Source organism: Symphalangus syndactylus, chromosome 4, assembly GCF_028878055.3.
Source record: "Symphalangus syndactylus isolate Jambi chromosome 4, NHGRI_mSymSyn1-v2.1_pri, whole genome shotgun sequence".
NCBI lineage: Eukaryota > Metazoa > Chordata > Mammalia > Primates > Hylobatidae > Symphalangus > Symphalangus syndactylus.
Genome location: NC_072426.2, coordinates 38,029,590 through 38,049,433, shown reverse-complemented (window position 1 = coordinate 38,049,433; position 19,844 = coordinate 38,029,590). Strand labels below are relative to the sequence as shown.

The 19,844-nt window shown below is 39.4% G+C and overlaps 1 protein-coding gene across 2 annotated transcripts in view; it reads right to left on the bottom strand.

Annotated features, from left to right (window-relative positions):
* REEP3 (receptor accessory protein 3) overlaps window positions 1–19,844 on the bottom strand; it is a 107,076-nt gene that overhangs the window by 46,853 nt on the left and 40,379 nt on the right. For both annotated transcript variants that reach the window (XM_063637909.1, XM_055274445.2), the window contains exon 2: window positions 14,477–14,549. In XM_063637909.1, the coding sequence (XP_063493979.1) occupies window positions 14,477–14,536 (60 nt within the window). In that variant the 5' untranslated portion in view covers window positions 14,537–14,549. The remainder of the gene's footprint in view (window positions 1–14,476; window positions 14,550–19,844) is intronic.

Genomic DNA, 19,844 nt, shown 5'->3' with positions numbered 1-19,844 from the left:
TGAGGGTGGTAGCAGTTGAGTTTTCTGGTTATTGTAGCTTTTATGGTTTTAAACTATTCCATCACTAGGGATTAGGGTGGGGGTGGCTAGGCCTCCCTCCAACTTACTTCTTAGCAACATTTCCTTTAATGGAAACAACTGTTTCAGTCCCATTTAAAATGGTTTAAAAAATCCATTTCCATTGGCACTACAGTTGGTAACATTCTTCCTAGATCTTAGCAGAAGCCTGATTGCTTAGCCTCTTAGGTTTAAGTATTACTGTGAGAATTTCTTTTTCTATGTGTATGTTTTCCAAAGCATTTTCATTGGAAGCTAAAAGAGGACAGGCAGCTGTGAGTTGGCTAGCTACATCCTAGTGTGAACACTGTGGAAATGCTTTCAATTTACTTCAGAAGGGTCAAGGGTTCCTTGAATTCACATTCTAAAATTTTGGATGAAACTCTGTTAGGCATTTAATTTAAATCCCCCAATTATATAATCTTATTCAAATTTAATACTTACTTTCCTAAAGTTAGATCTGTTGTAATAATCCCCAGGTGATCATAAATTGTTTTTAGAAAACATAATGAAGGGCCCGGTGTGGTGGCTCAGGCCTGTAATCCCAGTACTTTGGGAGGCTGAAGTGGGGAGATCACTTGAGGTGAGGAGTTTGAGATCAGCCTGGCCAACATGGTGAAACCCCATCTCTACTAAGAATACAAAATTATCTGGGCGTGGTGGTGGGTGCCCGTAAACCTAGCTACTCGGGAGGCTGAGGCAGGAGAACTGCTTGAACCAGGGAGACAGAGGTTGCAGTGAGCTGAGATGCGCCATTGCACTCTAGCCTGGGTGACAGAGAGAGACTCCATCTCCAAAAAAAAAAAAAACACACAATGAAGAATATAAAACACTTGATGATTATAACAGTACCAGTGAAGTGATATGCTGTATATATTACATATAAAATAGTAAACATGACATATGAAAAATTAGGTTTATAAAGAAATAATAACCTAATTTAAGTAAGCACACATGAATTCAGTGTATGTCAGCTACGATTAAATGTTAAAGTTATTTTCAAGCATTGAAAAAACAACAGTATGTATTACTTTATTTTTATTTTTATGTTTTGAGACAGGGTCTTGCTCTCTTGCCCATGGTGGAGTGCAGTGGCATGATCTTGGCTCACTGAAGCCTTGAACTGCTATGCTTGAGCAATCCTCCCACATCAACCTCTCGAGTGGCTGGGACTACAGGCATGTACCATCACACCTGATGAATTTTTGTATTTTTTTGGTAAAGACGGGGTTTCACCAAGTTGCCCTGGCTGGTCTCAAACTCCTGGACTCAAGCAATTGATCCACCCACCTCGGCCTCCCAAAGGGCTGAGATATAGGTGTGAGCTACCATGCCCGGCCATATATTACTTTAAATCTATTTCCTAAGTGAACACATTTAAAAACCAATGTTAAGGGTATACTAAGTCTTACTTAATATCATAGAGTAACTCGGCTGGGCACTGTGGCCCACACCTGTAATCCCAGCACTTTGGGAGGCCGAGGCAGGTGGATCATGAGATCAGGAGTTTGAGACCAGCCTGGCCAACATGGTGAAACCCCGTCTCTACTAAAAATACAAAAATTAGCTGGGTGTGGTGGTGGGTGCCTGTAATCCCAGCTACTCGGGAGGCTGAGGCAGGAGAATTGCTTGAACCTGGGAGGTGGAGGTTGCAGTGAGCTGAGATCACGCCATTGCACTCTAGCCTGAGTGACAGAGCAAGACTCTGACTCTAAATAAATAAATACATACATAAATACATAGATACATACATACCATAGAGTAACTCAACTGCAAGTATCTCACTCACAAAGTCAATTCGGAAATTTGGGTAAAGATGGTAAACTGAATATACATATTCAGTTCCACTCCCTCTACAAATATTAAAACAACAGTAAAGTAATTTTTAAAGACAGCATAAGCTCAGAAGAATATAGAAGAGAACATAAGAATTTTGGAGCCAGGGTGGGACTGTAAACTAGTTCAACCATTGTGGAAGTCAGTGTGGCGATTCCTCAGGGATCTCGAACTAGAAATACCATTTGACCCAGCCATCCCATTACTGGGTATATACCCAAAGGACTATAAATCATGCTGCTATAAAGACACATGCACACATATGTTTATTGCAGCACTATTCACAATAGCAAAGAGTTGGAACCAACCCAAATGTCCAACAATGATAGACTGGATTAAGAAAATGTGGCACATATACACCATGGAATACTATACAGCCATAAAAAATGATGAGTTCGTGTCCTTTGTAGGGACATGGATGAAACTGGAAATCATCATTCTCAGTAAACTATCGCAAGGACAAAAAACCAAACACCGCATGTTCTCACTCATAGGTGGGAATTGAACAATGAGAACTCATGGACACAGGAAGGGGAACATCACACTCCGGGGACTGTTGTGGGGTGGGGGGAGGGGGGAGGGACAGCATTAGGAGATACACCTAATGCTAAATGACGAGTTAATGGGTGCAGGAAATCAACATGGCACATGGATACATATGTAACAAACCTGCACATTGTGCACATGTACCCTAAAACCCTAAAGTATAATAAAAAAAAAAAAAAAAAAAAAATTTTGGAGCCAGGAAGGAAATGGATGAGTAGTAACTGAGTTAGGAGACCTGAGAAAACTGAACAGCAAGCTGGCAGGTGGAAAAACTGAGAAGCAACCTAACTCTACACCGCAGAGCTTGCCAAAAGAAATGGTGGCAAAATTCCTGGTCAAAAGGGTTACAGAGGCTGGGCGCAGTGGTTCATGCCTAACAATCCTGGCAATTTCTGAGGCCCAGGCGGGTGGATAGCTTGGACCCAGGAGCTCAAGAACAGCTTGGGCAACACAGCAAGATCTCATCTTTACTTAAAAGGAAAAAAAAAAGAAAAAAAAAAAAAAAAAAGAAAAATAGCCAGATGTGGTGCCATGTGCCTGTAGTCACAGCTACTGGGGAGGCCAAGGAGGGAGGATCGCATGAGCCCAGGAGTTGGAGCTTGCAGTGAGCTATGATGGCACCACTGAACTCCATCCTGGGCAACAGAGCAAGACCCTGTTTAACAAAACAAAAAGGATGGGGGTGCTAAAGGTAGAAGGATGGCTGTACATCTGCTTAAGGAGTAGGGAGACTCCAAGATACCTTCTCATTCCAGAAGCCTGTCAATGTCCCTCCTTCCCCAGGGAAACCCTTATGTTTATTCTCTGGAAAGGGGTGAATCAGAGGGTTTCTGGATTTGCAAATCTCCAGCACAACTGAGTGGGGCTAATAGGGATCGAGTAAAAGTTTATAAACTGAATGTTGAGCCTTATTCTAATAAGAAGAATAAGCTAAGCCTTATTCTCCCAGTAGGATGCTGGTAACCAAGTACCTTTCAGAATGGAAGAGTCTTCTCTGAAGAATCTGACTGGCACAAGAGAAAATACCTAAAGATATAGACATTGATAACTTTCCAAGAAATGGTTGTTATGGGTTGAATAGTGTTCCCAAAACAGATGTGTTAAGGTCCGCTCTAGACTGAATTAGGTTTTCCCAAAATTCACAGGTTGAAGTTCTAACTTCAAATGTGTCTATATTTGGAGTTAGGGCCTTTATGGTGGTAATTAAGGTTAAGTGAGGTCACAGGGTGAAGCCCTACTATAGGGCTGGTGTCTTTACATGAAAAGGAAAAAGAGGAATATTTCTCTCCAGGTTCACACATCAGAAAGACCATGTGATGACATATGGGAGGGTGGCTGCCTTACAAGTCAGGAAAAGAGTCCTCACAGGAAACCAACCCTGGCAGCAACTTGATGTTGGACTTCCAGTCTCCAGCACTGTGAGAAAATAATTCCTGTTGTTCAAGTCAATCAGTCCATGGTTTTTGTTATGGCAACACAAGCTGACTAACACACAGTCCTAAACCCCAATCCTTCTGAACGTGACCTTATTTGGAAATAGCGTCATTGAAGATGCAGTTAAATGAAGTTATGTGACTGGTGTCTTTTTAAGATGAAGAGACAAAATAGACACACAGAGACATGAGGGGCGAGTCCTATGTGACATTGGAGGTAGACTGTGGAGGTAGACTGAAGTGCTGGCAACAATCAGCAGCCAGGAATTCACAAGGAACGATTCTCCTCAACAGGTTTCTGAGGGAGTGTGGCCCAGTCAACATCTTGATTATGAAATTAAGGACTTCGAGCCTCCAGAAATTGTGAGATAATACGTTTCTGTTGTTTTAATCCACACTGCTTGTGGTACGTCCTTATGGCAGCCATAGGAAAATATTCAATTGTCTAGTCAGATCACTCTACAGTGAAGATCACATTCAACAAGCCCTTTCATGGGCACAGAGCTCCAGGCAGCTTTTCATTATTATCCTAAAAAATGAGCAGAGAACCAGAGATCATCCAACATTTGAGGAAATTATACATGAAAAACAGAAGCTGAAACAAATATAAAACAGAATTCAAATGAAAGACTATGTAGAAAGAAGAAAATGTCCAGCCGGGCACAGTGGCTCACACCTGTAATCCCAGCACTTTGGGAGGCCAAGGCAGGTAGATCACCTGAGGTCGGTAGTACAAGACCAGCCTGACCAACATGGAGAAACCCCTTCTCTACTAAAAATACAAAATTAGCTGGGCCTGGTGGCACATGCCTGTAATCCCAGCTACTCGAGAGGCTGAGACAGGAGAATTGCTTGAACCTGGGAGGCAGAGGTTGCGGTGAGCCAAGATTGCACCATTGCACCCCAGCCTGGGCAGCAAGAGCAAAACACTGCCTCAAAAAAATAAAATAAAATAAAATAAATAAAAAAAGAACGTGTCCAAAAAACTGTCAGTCATATTCTCAGGAACTAAGCACATAGGTGCAGAAATTAAAAGATCAATTGAAGGGTTAGAAGGTAAAACTGAGAGACTCAATCAGAAAGTAGAACAAAAAGAGATGGGAAAGAGAAGGGAAAAGATTAAAAAAAAAAAATTGGAGAACCAGTCCAAGTGCCTTATAAATGAATAAAAAGAATTCCAGACAGAACAACAGTGAAAATGGAGTACAGAACAGTATTAAAGAGATAATTTTAACCAAATTTCTCAGAGCTGAAGGAAAAAGATTCCCAGATTAAAAGGGACTACTGAGGGTTTAGCAAAATTGACTATAACGGACTCACGCAACAAAGCACATCATCATGAAATTTTAAAGCAACAGGAAAATAGAAAATATCCCACAAGCTTCCTGAATGGGGAGAAAAACAGGTAAGAATCATAACGGCTTCAGCCTTCTCAACAGCAACACCAGAAGTTAAAGACAATGAAGAATTGCTCTCAAAATTCTGAAAGAAAATGACTTCCAACCTAGCATCTCAAGAAATTGACCACTTGGGGGCTGGGCACGGTGGCTAATGCCTGTGATCTCAGCACTTTGGGAGGCCAAGGCAGGCAGATCACAAGGTCAGAAGTTCAAGACCAGCCTGGCCAATATGGTGAAACCCCATCTCTACTAAAAATACAAAATTAGCCAGGCATGGTGGTGCATGCCTATAATCTCAGCTACTTGGGAGGCTGAGGCAGGAGAATTGCTTGAATGCGGGAGGCAGAGGTTGCCGTGAGCCCAAGTCACGCCACCGCACTCCAGCCTCGGCGACAGAGTGAGACTCTGTCTCAAAAAAAAAAAAGAAATTGACCTTTCATTATAGCCTTCTCAGGAAGGATGCATTTTATCAAAATGAAGAAATTAAGTAATTAAGAAATCAGAGAATCCAAAACAAGAACCAATCCAGAATGTCTAATGGAGGTGAATGCACTGAGAAGAAATGCACACAATTCTAGGAAAGTTTGGGTCTGGATACACAGTAAGAACACAGAGAATACCACACAAATGAAACAACAAGATAGTGAATAACACCAGAGTAAAGAATGGTAATTGCAGGATACTGTAGAGATCAGCTGTGAATAGTGTTTACATAATGAAAATGATTATATGACAGGTACTGTTATGTTTAAGGTACTGATTTAAATGCTTTATGTGCATTCATATAATATAATTAAATAATATGTTCATTATTTACTACTGCTTGCTGATTAGAAAACTGAGGCACAGAAAGGTTAAATAACTTGTCCAAAGGTACAGCTAGTAATGGGTAGGGCTAGGATGAAACCTAGGAAGCCTGTTTCCAGACATTGTGCACTTTAGCTCTATATTCTATTGCTTCTAATTTTGTCTAAATAATATAAATATTGAATATTAAGCTAACCAAATTATACTGCAATGATTCTGGGAAGCTATAAGAACAGAGAAATATGCATGTGTATAGTGGCATTGGGTAACTGCTAAATCATCTTTCATAGAAGGAAGTTAACTCATGACGTCCATCTGAAAAATTAAGAAATAGCAGAGTAAGCATGTTATTTGGAATATGGCAATAAATGCTAAAAGATTCAGATAAAAGAGTTTGAAGTAGTTGCCTCTAGAGAGTTAGACATAGGAATGGGAGCCTGGGGAACTATTGTTTTCCATAATAAGCCTTGGAAAACTAATTGACTTCTTACATTATAAGTAAATACAGCTTTGATAAAAATAAAAACTAAATTAGAATAGAAAATACACAGACAAGCAAGCGGCCTGACAAAACTAATTTTCAGTAAAAATCCCATCATAATCAGTAGGCTAATCTTTAAACTTTCTAAATTATTAAAACCCTTAAATGAAATGAATACTTTTTACGAAAATTATCAAAAGATACCTAGGAAATACTTCTTGAGAACAAAGAAAAGTTCTTAGTATGTTTTTCCCCTTCTATTTCCTTCCACTCTAAAGTTAGCAGACAACTTCAGATTTCATTATCAATAAGATCTGTAGAACTGGCATGTGGTATATTTGTTCATTTTCATATCACCTAAATAGTCAGTCGAAAATTAGGTCACTTTTAAAAACCAAGTCAGCAGACTTTTAGAGGGCCATTTCTAGGCCTTTTAAAGAGTAATCTCCCAGTTTTTCCTGTTCTTTGTTCTTGCTCACAGTCAATCTCAGAACCAAATGTCTGATTTTGATTTGTAAGTGCTGTTAGCCAATCTTTTCATTGCTGCTTTCTCCAACATTCTTAGAATAAGAACACTGGTTTCCTAGAAAAGCTACAGCAATTACACACGACTTGGAAGTAAACACTCTATTTTCAAGTCATGAGATGGAATGAGCCTGAAAAAATTTGCAAAACCATACTAATTCTTCAGTAAGTTTACATTTCAATTACTGCAAGACTGGAAGTCTTTAAGTAGGCCATATCAGCCACACTATGCAGGAAATTATATCCTAGGAAAGCTCTGTTTTAAAAATAGGCAAAGGAAGAAAGGAAGGTTGCCAAAATACACAGTACTTTCCATTTGTTTTGATTTGAGCACAGCATCTGTTTTATCAGGTGCAATCTACCATTTGCAGGCTTAAGGGGAATGGTAGTAGTTAGGGGTGGGAAGAAGTAAATTAACCGAAAATGTTTGCTTTCTGAAAATAATTTTGAAGTAGATAGCAGTGGAATTTAGGTCATAACCAAATACCACAAAGAAACTGGGTTTTGGGATAAATGTTAAGACTGGACTGTATTCTCCCTAACCCAGCAGAATCAAAGCTGGTAAACTAGATCAATCCACTTAAGAAAAATGTACAAGCTATTAAGCACAATATTTGATATTTACTTAAAAGTCAACTTTTCTCATCTATTTATTCAAGAAATACTGAGTACCTATTATGCAGCAGGTACTGTTCTAGGTACAGGAATATGGCAATTAATAAAACAACAAAACACTTCCTCATGGAGCTTATTCTGGTGGGGAACACAAACATATTCAAATAAAGAATATAACATCAGATACTATAAGGTGCTATTAAAAACATAATAGGGCAATATAAAAAGGTTTATTTTACTGAGAAAATATCATGTATAAAACAAAGCAAATTTGGATAGGATTACTGTATAGGAAAACTTTATGAGGACAGAGTTCTGATAAAACTGTTAAGAGTCAGTTTAACAGTGAGAACACATGGACACAGGGAGGGGAACATCACATACCGGGGCCTGTTGGAGGGTCGGGGGCAAGGAGAGGGAGAGCATTAGGACAAATACCTAATGCATGCAGGGCTTAAAACCTAGGTGACGGGTTGATGGGTGCAAACCACCATGGCACATGTATATCTATGTAACAAACCTGCACGTTCTGCACATGTATCCGAGAACTTAAAGTATAATTAAAAAAAAAAAAAAAAGAGTCGGTTTAAATCAGATGGCTAAGTTTAGGACTTAGCCTTGCACTGGGTGCAAGCAAACAATGTTCAAAATTTTTGTCAGAGTAAAATTAGATTGGAAACACTCAGAAGATTGTCAAGATTTAAGGGATTTTTTTTTTTTTTCAAAGGAGGAACTTTACAGAATTTTCAAAACCTTCTATTTCATTTTGAACCTCTTTGTTCACATGTGATTTCAATGCTGGTGGGTCCCACCCTGGTAAGCTGCCTGATTGTCCTTCCTGGAAAATATCTATATGGCCGTGGCCCCTGAACGTCCAACTTTGAATTAATCAGATGCATATTCACTGGCTGGTTGTGAAGGCTGTTTCAACTTTTACGTGAAGCTAGAATCTTCACCTGTGTTTCTAAAGGTAGCATGATAGAATAGAATGAATAAAATACTACAAACAGAAGATCTCTGATCTGGTACCAATTCTGTCTTTACAATCCATGTGACTCCAGGTAAATTCACTTCTCTAAGCCTGTAATACTGGAATATTTTCTATGCCTACTTCATAGGACTGCAGTAAGAATAAGTGAGGTATTAATTGGAGTAGGCAGAAAAATGCCCTCTCTCCCCTGAAGATGTCTATGTCTTAATCTCTGGAAACTGAGTATGTTAGATTACACCATAAAGGAGAAATAAGGTTGCAGATGAAATTAGGGTTGCTAACCAGCTGACCTTGAAATGGGAAGTTTATCCTGGATTAATCAGGTGGGCCCAATGTAATCACAAGAGTCCTTATAAGTGGAAGAGGAGGCAGAAGAGTGAGGACCAGAGAGAAGGCAGCATGAAAAGGTCTCAGCCCAACATTGCTGGGTTTGAGGATGTAAGAATAAAGCCATAAGCCAAGGAATGCGGGCAGCCTGTAGAAGCTGGAGTAGACAGGGAAACAGACTTTCCCCTAAACCCTCCAGAGGGGGCGAGGCCTGTGAACTCATTTCAGGTTTCTGACCTCTAGGACTGTAAGACAATAAATTTACGTTGTTCTAAGCCAGTAAGAGTGTGATAATTTATTTCAAAAAATTATCCAGGGTAGCAAATGAAAACAATAATAAACAAAAGTACTTTGAAACTGGTAGGAAATTATATAAATGGAAAATATTACTATTCCAAGGTGACATCTCAACTTAGTCTCTCTAGCAGCCTCCCCCTGATCCCACTACCCCACCCGAAGGTCTCACTCTGTCTGTCGTCCGGGCTGGAGTGCAGTGGTGCAATCAGAACTTACTGCAGCCTCCACCTCCCAGGCTCAGGTGATCCTACCACTTCAGCCTCCTGAGTGGCTGGAACTACAGGCACACACCACCATGCCCTGCTAATTTTTGTGTTTTTTGTAGAGATGGGGTTTTACCGTGTTGCCTAGGTTGGTGTCAAACTCCTGGGCTCAAGAGATCTGCCTGCTTCAGCCTCCCAAAGTGCTGGGATTACAGGTGTGAGCCACTGCACCAGGCCTCCCTAGCAGCCTTGATGGAAGGCAATATGGTTGCTGGGAGGGTCTTCAGAGATGATACATTTCTCTGTCAAAGGCAGATGCCCTATCCTTGTTTCAGTGCCTGATCATTTATTTTGCTTTTAGTTCTCATTTTATTTGTGAAGTAGAGTTGATTACCGTGTAATTATCAAACCAGCTCCAGCCACCTGCCTTTCACCTTCCCTAATTTCTTCTCAATTACTCATTATTCTGGTCTTCTCAAATGGATGGTTAAGAAAACCTTTTTTCAGGGTACTAGGCTTAATACCTGGGTGATGAAAGAGTCTGTACCACACATCCCCATGACACAAATTTACCTAACAAACCTGCACAAACCCTAAACTTACAATCAAAGTTAAATAAAAAGAAATGCTTTTCAGAGTCATGGTATTACTGCAAAACTATGTACAGATAATTCCAGCTTTATTAATGAGTATTCTCTAAAAACAACTGTTCAAAGCTGTATGCTCACTATGTAACTAAATACACACATATACATATATCTCAATACATATCATGTTTATAGTTTTCTCATCAGTTTGAATGCTAATGGATTATCTTCCATAGCTTAAATTATCTTCACACTTGATCTTAGCCAAAATGCCAAGAAGCAATTAAATTATCTTTATAAAGTTGAATAAAAATTTCAGGGTTAGACCATCTTTATTAATCCCCAAATTTTAATCTAGTAATGAAAATCTGAATGTTTTATCAGGGGTAATAAAACACACAAATTCTTTAAGGCTTTTTTTGTTGTTTTTAAGTTTTTAAAAATTAATATTAACAAAGTTGAATTGATGCACATCATTTATAAATGGATTAATCTTTTTGATTTTTATTTTATTATTATTGTTAGTATTTTTTTTGAGACAGGGTCTCATTCTGCTGTCCAGGTTGGAGTGCAGTGGTGGGATCATGGCTCACTGCAGTCTCGATTCCCAGGCTCAGGTGATTCTCCCACCTCAGCCTTTCCAGTAGCTGGGACTACAGGCATATGCCATCATACCCGGCTAATTTTTATATTTTTTGTAGAGACGGGGTTTCACCATGTTGGCCAGGCTGGTCTCAAACTCCTGGCCTCAAGTGATCCACCCACCTTGGCCTCCCAAAGTGTTGAGATTACAGTTCTGAGCCACTGCACATGGCCAAGCCTATTTTTTATTACAATTTATTTACTATTTTTATATTTCTTATTGCTATCCCTTTACCTTTGACTTTTATTTTAGGGATGGTATTTCTGTGCTTACTGATAATATCCTCAAGTTATTAGAGCTTCTCATCTAAACATTTTAAATTTGTACTTAGCTTTTTTTTCCCTAAAAAAAAAAAAAAAAAGCAGATTTGGGAGAAAAGATTGAATACCGTAAGCACAAATATATATACAATGCACACACACACAGCAGCACACCAAATTATTATATATCCCGGGCTTCTGGAATGCTTTCTAGGTGAAATGGGCCCAATGTTGAGAGACATAATACCTTGTACTTCAACTGTACATTGAATTAGACTCAAAAAAAGATTTAATTTAATAACAATATAAAAAACATTCCAAATAGGGAGATGGTTCCCATTTATTAAGTACTGGCCAGAAGTAGATTCTTCAACTCATATTTTCATGGTGTTTGGCAATGATGGCCAACTCTTAATTTTATCTTTCAAAAGAGAATTCCAATTAAAATATTACACAGTAGGGCAGAGTGTTGTGTATGGAATTGTACAAGGCTGTAAAAGCACTACTGTGTTACTGTAAGTATATTAATAATACAATAACGAAAACAATAGGCAAAAGTACATTATTTGACAGTAATTTCATGTTACTGAATATAGTAATAAAAAATTTGGGAGTTGGGCACTGTGGCTCATGCCTATAATCCCAGTACTTTGAGAGGCTGAAGTAGGTGGATAACCTGAGGCCAGGAGTCCAAGACCAACCTGGGCAACATAGTAAGACTCTGTCTCTATAAAAAATAATAATAAAAAAATTAGCTGGGCATGGTGGTGCACGGCTGTAGTCCCAGCTACTCAGAAGGCTGAGGTGGGAGGATCGCTTGAGCCTATGAGGTCCAGGCTACAGTGAACTATGATGGTGCCACTGCACTCCAGCTTGGGTGATAACAGCAAGACCCTGTCTCAAAAAAAAAAAAAAAAAAATTCTGGGTTGTATTTCAGGTTTAGGGGCTTTTTTCATTTCTTTATTTCTAGTGACTAGTATTTCATTTTATAAAAGTATTAGTCGGCCGGGCACGGTGGCTCACGCCTGTAATCCCAGCACTTTGGGAGGCCAAGGCAGGTGGATCACGAGGTCGGGAGATCGAGACCATCCTGGCTAGCATGGTGAAACCCCATCTCTACTAAAAATAGAAAAAAATTAGCCGGGCATGGTGGCGGGCGCCTGTAGTCCCAGCTACTGGGGAGGCTGAGGCAGGAGAATGGCATGAACCTGGGAGGTGCAGCTTCCAGTGAGCCAAGATGGCGCCACTGCACTCCAGCCTGGATGACAGAGCAAGACTTCGTCTCAAAAAAAAAAAAAAAAAAAAAAAAAAAAAAAGGATTAGTCTATGACTCATTCGAAAAACAAAAGTGGTCCTGTACCACAGGCAGCTTGAGAAGCACTGTTAACAGACATGCTGGCATCTAGAAACTAATGTATGCCAGCACTATAAAACAATATGCAAAGTATTTACTCCAACTTATATTAGAATATGAACCTTCAAGCCATGTATAAAATGAATTTAAATTACCAGGACTTAATATGGTTCCATCTCTTAAGATTAATTTCACCAATCCTAGGTCCAAAAGATACATATAATAAAAGGATAGAAAAATTTCAGAGCCCAACTATGTAACTTATTTACCTCTGCCAGATGTATTCCACCATTTTGACTTATATTAACATATACTTCACTTCAGAAGTTAGTTTCATATACAAGAGAAAAAAATGACTGTAAAAGTTTAATAAAATGAGTTAGTTATAAAAGTTTCAGAGTCTGTCCCTTCCTCCCACCCCGCAAAAACCCTGAAAATATAAAGAATCATGATCTAATCTCTGTTCATTTGACCAACTGGATGACAAGACTATCATCCAAGATTCCTTACAAAGAACCACAGCTACATATCTCAAAGAATCAAACGCAGGTGCTCAAACAAATCCTTGTACGTGAATGTTTGTAGCAGTACTATTCATAATAGCCAAAAGACAGAACAATTCATATGTCTGTCAACAGATGAATGGATAAGCAAAATGTCGTATATCCATACAGTAGAATGTTACTCAGCCATAAAAAGGAATGTAAAACATTCGAAATAAAATACATACTAAGATATGTATGAACCTTAAAAACATTATGCTGAGTGAAAGGAGCCAGACACAAAAGGTCACATATTATATGATTCTATTTATATGAAATATCCAGGATAGGTAAATAGAAACAGCAGATTGGTGGTTGTCAGTGACTTGGGCACAGGGTTTTATTTGGGGTGATGAAAATATTTTGGAACTAGAAAGAGTTGTATTATACTGTATTATACATACGTATAATATTGTGAATGCATCAAATGTCTCTGAAATGGTTAATTTTATATTATGTGAATGTCACCTCAATTTAAAAAAAAGAGCCATAGTTATTGATGTGCTGTTATCTCAGTACTGACTACTTATCCTGTTGATTTAACACCACCAATACACGGCCGGGCGCGGTGGCTCACGCTTGTAATCCCAGCACTTTGGAAGGCCGAGGCGGGCGGATCATGAGGTCAGGAGATCGAGACCACGGTGAAACCCCGTCCCTACTAAAAATACAAAAAAATTAGCCGGCCGTGGTGGCGGGCGCCTGTAGTCCCAGCTACTCGGAGAGGCTGAGCCAGGAGAATGGCGGGAACCCGGGAGGCGGAGCTTGCAGTGAGCCGAGATTGCGCCTCTGCACTCCAGCCTGGGCGACAGAGCGAGACTCCGTCTCAAAAACAAACAAACGAACAAAAAAAACCACCGCCAATACAATATGCTTTTGCTATTCTCTAAAAATTCACTCCATCACATATACTAAACTATATCAGGATTTATAGGTGGGGAAGGCCATTTACTATTACACAGTATGAATAAAATGGGAAATGAGGAGAACTTCAGAAATGATAAAAAATAAATGTTAGTGACAGAAAAAGAAAATTAGGGAATAGGGAAGAGGAAACTAAAAACAAAGAAATACTGAGGACTCATCGCAAATCAAAGCAAAATAATTACAAATGGAGTCTGATTCAAGAAGGAAAAAAGACTGCAGTTGTCAGTGATGGTGATGGAGTATCTGCATATTTATATAGATTAGAAAGTGATGAAACACCTACAGAAGAGGAAAAAAGCTTTGGGACCAGAGAGATATTCTCAATGTACCTATAAATGTGTAAGGCAAAAAGCCGCACAACTCCCCTCCCCAAGTCAAACAAACAAAAGTTCTCTAACCCCTTATTACACTGGAATTTATAGACTAAATCAAGATTCATCTTGGGAACCACACATTTATTTTTACTGAAACTCCACTTTGGGGTTATCTTCAAAGATTTTTAAAAAGATTAGTTTTGTTACTTCACATTCATAACACCTTTTAACCCAAAACACTACTCCAGCCGTTTCTAAGAGAATAGCAGTTTTTCAGTGTGTATCATTAAAATATTAACTCAGATTAATCACTCATAAAACTATACTTACGTATTCCTTCACGTTTTTTGTTTTCACAGCTTTGTATGAATAATATGCAGGATAAAGCATTCCAAACACCAGCCTAAAAGTAAAAAAAAATGAGAATACTGTTCAAACACAACGATGTTTTTAACAGCTCATAAAAATTTAACCTAATAAACAAATAACTGTAAATCTGTGTGTAAATTAAATCTGCTCAGAAAAAGTAAAAATATATTTTTAATAAAAAGAAAATTTAGCCAGGCGCAGTGGCTCACGCCTGTAATCCCAGCACTTTGGGAGGCCGAGGCAGGTGGATCACGAGGTCAGGAGATCAAGACCATCCAGGCTAACACAGTGAAACTCCGTCTCTACTAAAAATACAAAAAAATTAGCTGGGCGTGGCAGGTGTGCCTGTAGTCCCAGCTGCTGGGGAGGCTGAGGCAGGAGAATGGCGTGAACCCGGGGGACAGAGCTTGCAGTGAGCCGAGGTCGTGCCACTGCACTCCAGCCTGGGTGACAGAGTAAGACTCCGTCTCAAAAAAAAAAAAAAAAAAAAGATAATTTAAATATTTCAGATAGCAGTTTCATGAAAATAAAAACTTTATTTTTTGAAAAAATTGACTTCTAAAACTTTTTATCTCATTGCAAAAAATATTCTGTGGTTCCTTTAACAACATTTAGAAAATGTAGGAAATCACCGAGAATAAAATAAAAATTGCTCCAACCCTACCAGTCAAGAGATAATCACAGGCAACATCTTATTGCACACAAATCCCACTATTTATCCACGTGTAGTATACCTAAGACATAAACATACACATACACAACTTGTGGTAATGAAAACTTGGTCCTTCACTCCACTAGTTAGAAGCACTGGGTTCTAATTATGACAGAGGTGTAAGGCAATTCTTGATACATTAACTATAATATGCATTAAAATAACTTTCTTTAAGCATTTATAAATTGACTTTAAATCACAAATAGGACTTAATTTAATGCCATTTGTAAAGATCACCAAATCCCAGGTCCAAGAGATATGTACAAATGAATAATGAAAGGCAGACACAGAAATCTGACAACACGACACAGTATACACAGTTTATAATGTATGTTTTCACATAATATGGCATAGAAGTTTTTTGTCCTCAAATGTTATCCTACAGTATTTTTATTTATTGATTGACGAATTGATTGAGACGGAGTGTTGCTCTGCCACCCAGGCTGGAGTGTAGTGGTGCAATCTCAGCTCACTGCAGCCTCTGCCTCCTGGGGCCAAGCGATTCTCCTGCCTCAGGCTCCTGAGTAGCTGGGATTACAGGTGTGTGCCACTATGCCCGGCTAATTTTTTTTGTATTTTTAGTAGAGACAGGGTTCGCCATGTTGGCCAGGCTGGTCTCAAACTCCTTACCTCAAGTGATCCACCTGCCTTGGCCTCCCAAAGTGCTGGGATTATAGGCATGGGCCACCACGCCCTGCCAGTATTATTCTCAGTGTCTGCTTTGCATCACACATTGACCTTCCTTTACTTTATGTAAACAATTCCATGCTTACAACCTTTTGATTAATTTCTGAGGTTTTACTATTCTACACAACACTGTGAAAAACTTTGTCATCACTGATGTTCACTTCTTGGTTGTGATGTTGCTGCTTCAAGGGGTACACACATTTTTATCTATTACCAAAATGCCCTCCAGAAAGGCTGATCCATTTTATATTCCTATACATTGCCAATCATCGGTATCATCGTTAGGTAAAAGAAAAAATTGCGAGCTAAACGGGAGAAAAACAATAACCTTATAGCCATTTTAATGTGCATTTCTTTTTTTCTGAGACAGGGTCTCGCTGTCGCCCAGACTGGAGTGCAGTGGTGTGACACTGGCTCACTGCAGCCTCCGTCTCCCAGGTTTAAGTGATTCTCATGCTTCAGCCTCCCAAGTAGCTGAGATTACAGGCATGTGCTACCATGTCTCACCAATTTTTGTATTTTTAGTAGAGACGGGGTTTCGCCATGTTGCCCAGGCTGGTCTCGAATTCCTGAGCTCAAGCAATCTGCCTGCCTCAGCCTCCCAAAGTGCTGGGATTGCGGGCACAAGCCACAGCATCCGGCCTAATGTGTGTTTCCGAATACCAGTAAATTTGAAATTTTTTCAAGTGCTTACTGGCCTTTTGATGAGTATACGATAACTTTTGGTCTATTTGTTTTCTGTTGTTTTAAATGGCCATTTTTTGAGAATATTTTACAGAAAAGTTGGAAAGATAGTACAGATAGTTCCCATATACTGCACACCCAGTTTCCCCTATTCTTAACATCTTATATTGGCATGGTACACTCATTACAATTAATGTACCAGTGCTGATTTTTGTTTATGAATTAAACTTTATACTTTATTTAGGTTTCCTTAGTTTTTACCGAGTCTCCTTTCTCTGTTCTAGGATAGCACATTACACTCAGCTGCTCTCTTAGCTTTTTTGGCTGTAAATTTCTCAGACTTTGTTTTTTATCACCTTGACAGTTTTCAGGAGTGCTGGTCAAGTATGTTGTAGGATGCTTCTCTATTCACTCTAATCATGATTAGAGTGAGATATGGGTTTTCGGGAGGAAAATCACAGAGTCAAATGCAATTCTTATCACATTATATCAAGGACACAGTCTATCAACATGACTTATCGCTGCTGTTAATCTTGACCACCATGCTGAAGTAGGGCTTTGTCAGATTTTGCTGTTACTCTTTTTTGTCCACTTTTTAGTACTACATTATTTGGAAAGAAGTCACCATACACAGCCCATGCTTGAGTGGGGAGTTATTCTCTACAAATAACAAATCATCCCTTTGTTCAGTGTATCCATGCTGTATACATTACCTGCCCTGTAGTCGCTTATTCTTAGTAGCTGTTTTGGTTATCAGATTAAAAAAATATAGTATATATAGGCTTTGGTGCTATCTGTGGTTTCAGGCATCCACCAGGAATCTTGGAACATATTCCCCTCTGATAAATGGGGACTACTGTATCTCCTGCCCCATTCCTAGAATCAGCTATTTCTCCAAGGAGCCCCAGTTCCTTTTATTGGAGAACAGTATTTGAAACCAAGATCTGGGAGCTAAGTGTGCTCATTGCTACTGCAATGTTGTTGATTCTAGGTCCTTCTTTGTCTATTTTATATGTTAATCAATATTTTTGTAGGTTATTATCTTTTGTTTTAATTTACAAATTTTGCAGAAATGCATGCATATTGCATTAGTTTGCTAGGGCTACCCTGACAAAATACCACAGACTGGGTGGCTTCAACTACAGAAATTTGCTTTCTCACAGTCCTGGAGGCTAGAAGCCCAAGATAAAAACGTTGGCAGATTTGGTTTCTTCTGAGGCCTCTTTCCTTGGCTTGTAGCCTTCTAGCTGTGTCCTCACATAATTGCCCCTCAGTTTGTGTGTGTGGCCTAATCTCTTCTTAGAAGGAAGCCAATCATACTGGATTAAGGCCCTCTCTAAAGACCGTACTTGAACTTAATCACACCTTTAAATAACTTAACTCCAAACGTAGTCACATTCGGATGCGCAGGGGGTTAGGACTTCAATATATGAAGTTTGGGGAGCCATAATTCAGCCCATAACACATATATATTTGTGAACCTTTAGAGTAAATGAGTGCTTGCATTTACATAAGTCTTTCTTACACTGGAGCAAATATTTACATCTCTCCATATTTTTAGTTCATTTATAGTTAGTTTGTTTACCGATTGATTGACTGATTGCTGCAGACGGCAGTACATGCCTGGTGGCTTCCTTATCCATTGGTTTGGGGCTTATGTCAACAAGCCACAGGACGAATACCAAGTCTTCTCTTGCTGGGGATTTTATACTTACCAACTAGAAGCCACATCATTAACAATCTCTGCCTTAAGGCCGAGCGCAGTGGCTCATGCCTGTAATCCTAGCACCTTGGGAGGCCGAGGGGAATGGATTACCTGAGGTCAGGAGTTCAAGACTAGCTTGGCCAACATGGGGAAACTGTCTCTACTAAAAATACAAAAATTAGCAGGCGTGGTGACGTGTGCCTGTAATTCCAGCTACCCAGGAGGCTGAGGTAGGAGAATCGCTGGAACCTGGGAGGTGGAGGCTGCAGTGAGCCGAGATCGTGCCACTGGCACTCCAGCTTGGGTGACAGAGTAAGACTCCGTCTCTAAAAAAAAACCAATCTTTGCCTTATTTAACAATATTACCTGTGAAAGTGACTTCACTAAACTGCCAACCCCCAGGCTCTGGATACAGGATTTTTAGCTGTGCCACAAAGCTTAGGGCTTTTCAATTTAACTTAGCACCCACACCACTCCTCCACCGCACAGGAGCTTTTCAGTTTAGAGACATCTAAGGAAACAACTAACGAGAGTGTAAACAAGAACACAATTCCCAGATCTGCTGTGTGTTCATCCACACTGCTGACACTAGATATAATCCCAAAGTTATGTTTTATATATCAAGCTACTTATTTTAATTCACTTTGTATTTCCCTTTAGAACTTGGATACAATCAAAGTATTATCTTCTGTATTCCCATACAATCTAGTACCATCAGATTTACATTCAACGTGGGATTCTTCACTTCTATCACTGGATGGGGCTTTGATACCTCCTTCCCCCAGTACAACATTCTTCCCATCTGTAACCTACTCCTGGTGGTTCTCCCTTGGTGAGAGTACACGCATCCATTCTCTTGTTTTATTTTCAAACTTGTGGCCAATAATACATCTGGGCTCATGCCATCTCATCGGACTTACTGAATAGTTTCCCAACACATTCCTCTGTATCCACTGTCAGATAAGTTTTTCTAATATACCTGCAGCACTGCCTCACTTAAAGACTTCACTAGCGGGCCTCCTCACCCCTTGCTGGCTAGCCCCTCTGGGGGTGGCATCAGAACATAATTTGAAAAGCACTGCCTTATATAAACCATCTGTTCCAACATGGTTTCCTCAATATGCCTCTTGTATTTCTACTTCAATCCAGGAGCGTCTGCTTCATGCCTGGATTGCCTCCCTCCCTATCTTTCTTCCTCTTCTTTCTTCCCATTCTTTATTTTCTTCCTTAATTAAAACACATATTTTTCTTCAAGATCTACCCTTCCTCCATAAACTTCTAAATTACCGCTATTTTGCATTTTAGAAGAATTTGTCAGGACTAGTCATTTTCCATTTAACATATTCATTTTAGATTGCTTGACATATTTCTTGAATGTATGTAACTGGCTTCCAAAGCAGATCATTTTCTCTCACATAGGAAGGATTTGGTGCTAGTTGATACTATACATATATGTGCTTTGACTTTATTTTTTAACTTCTGTATTAAAGAGAATAAGTCAAACAAATAAACAGAATACCCTTAACACCTCTTTCTTGTAA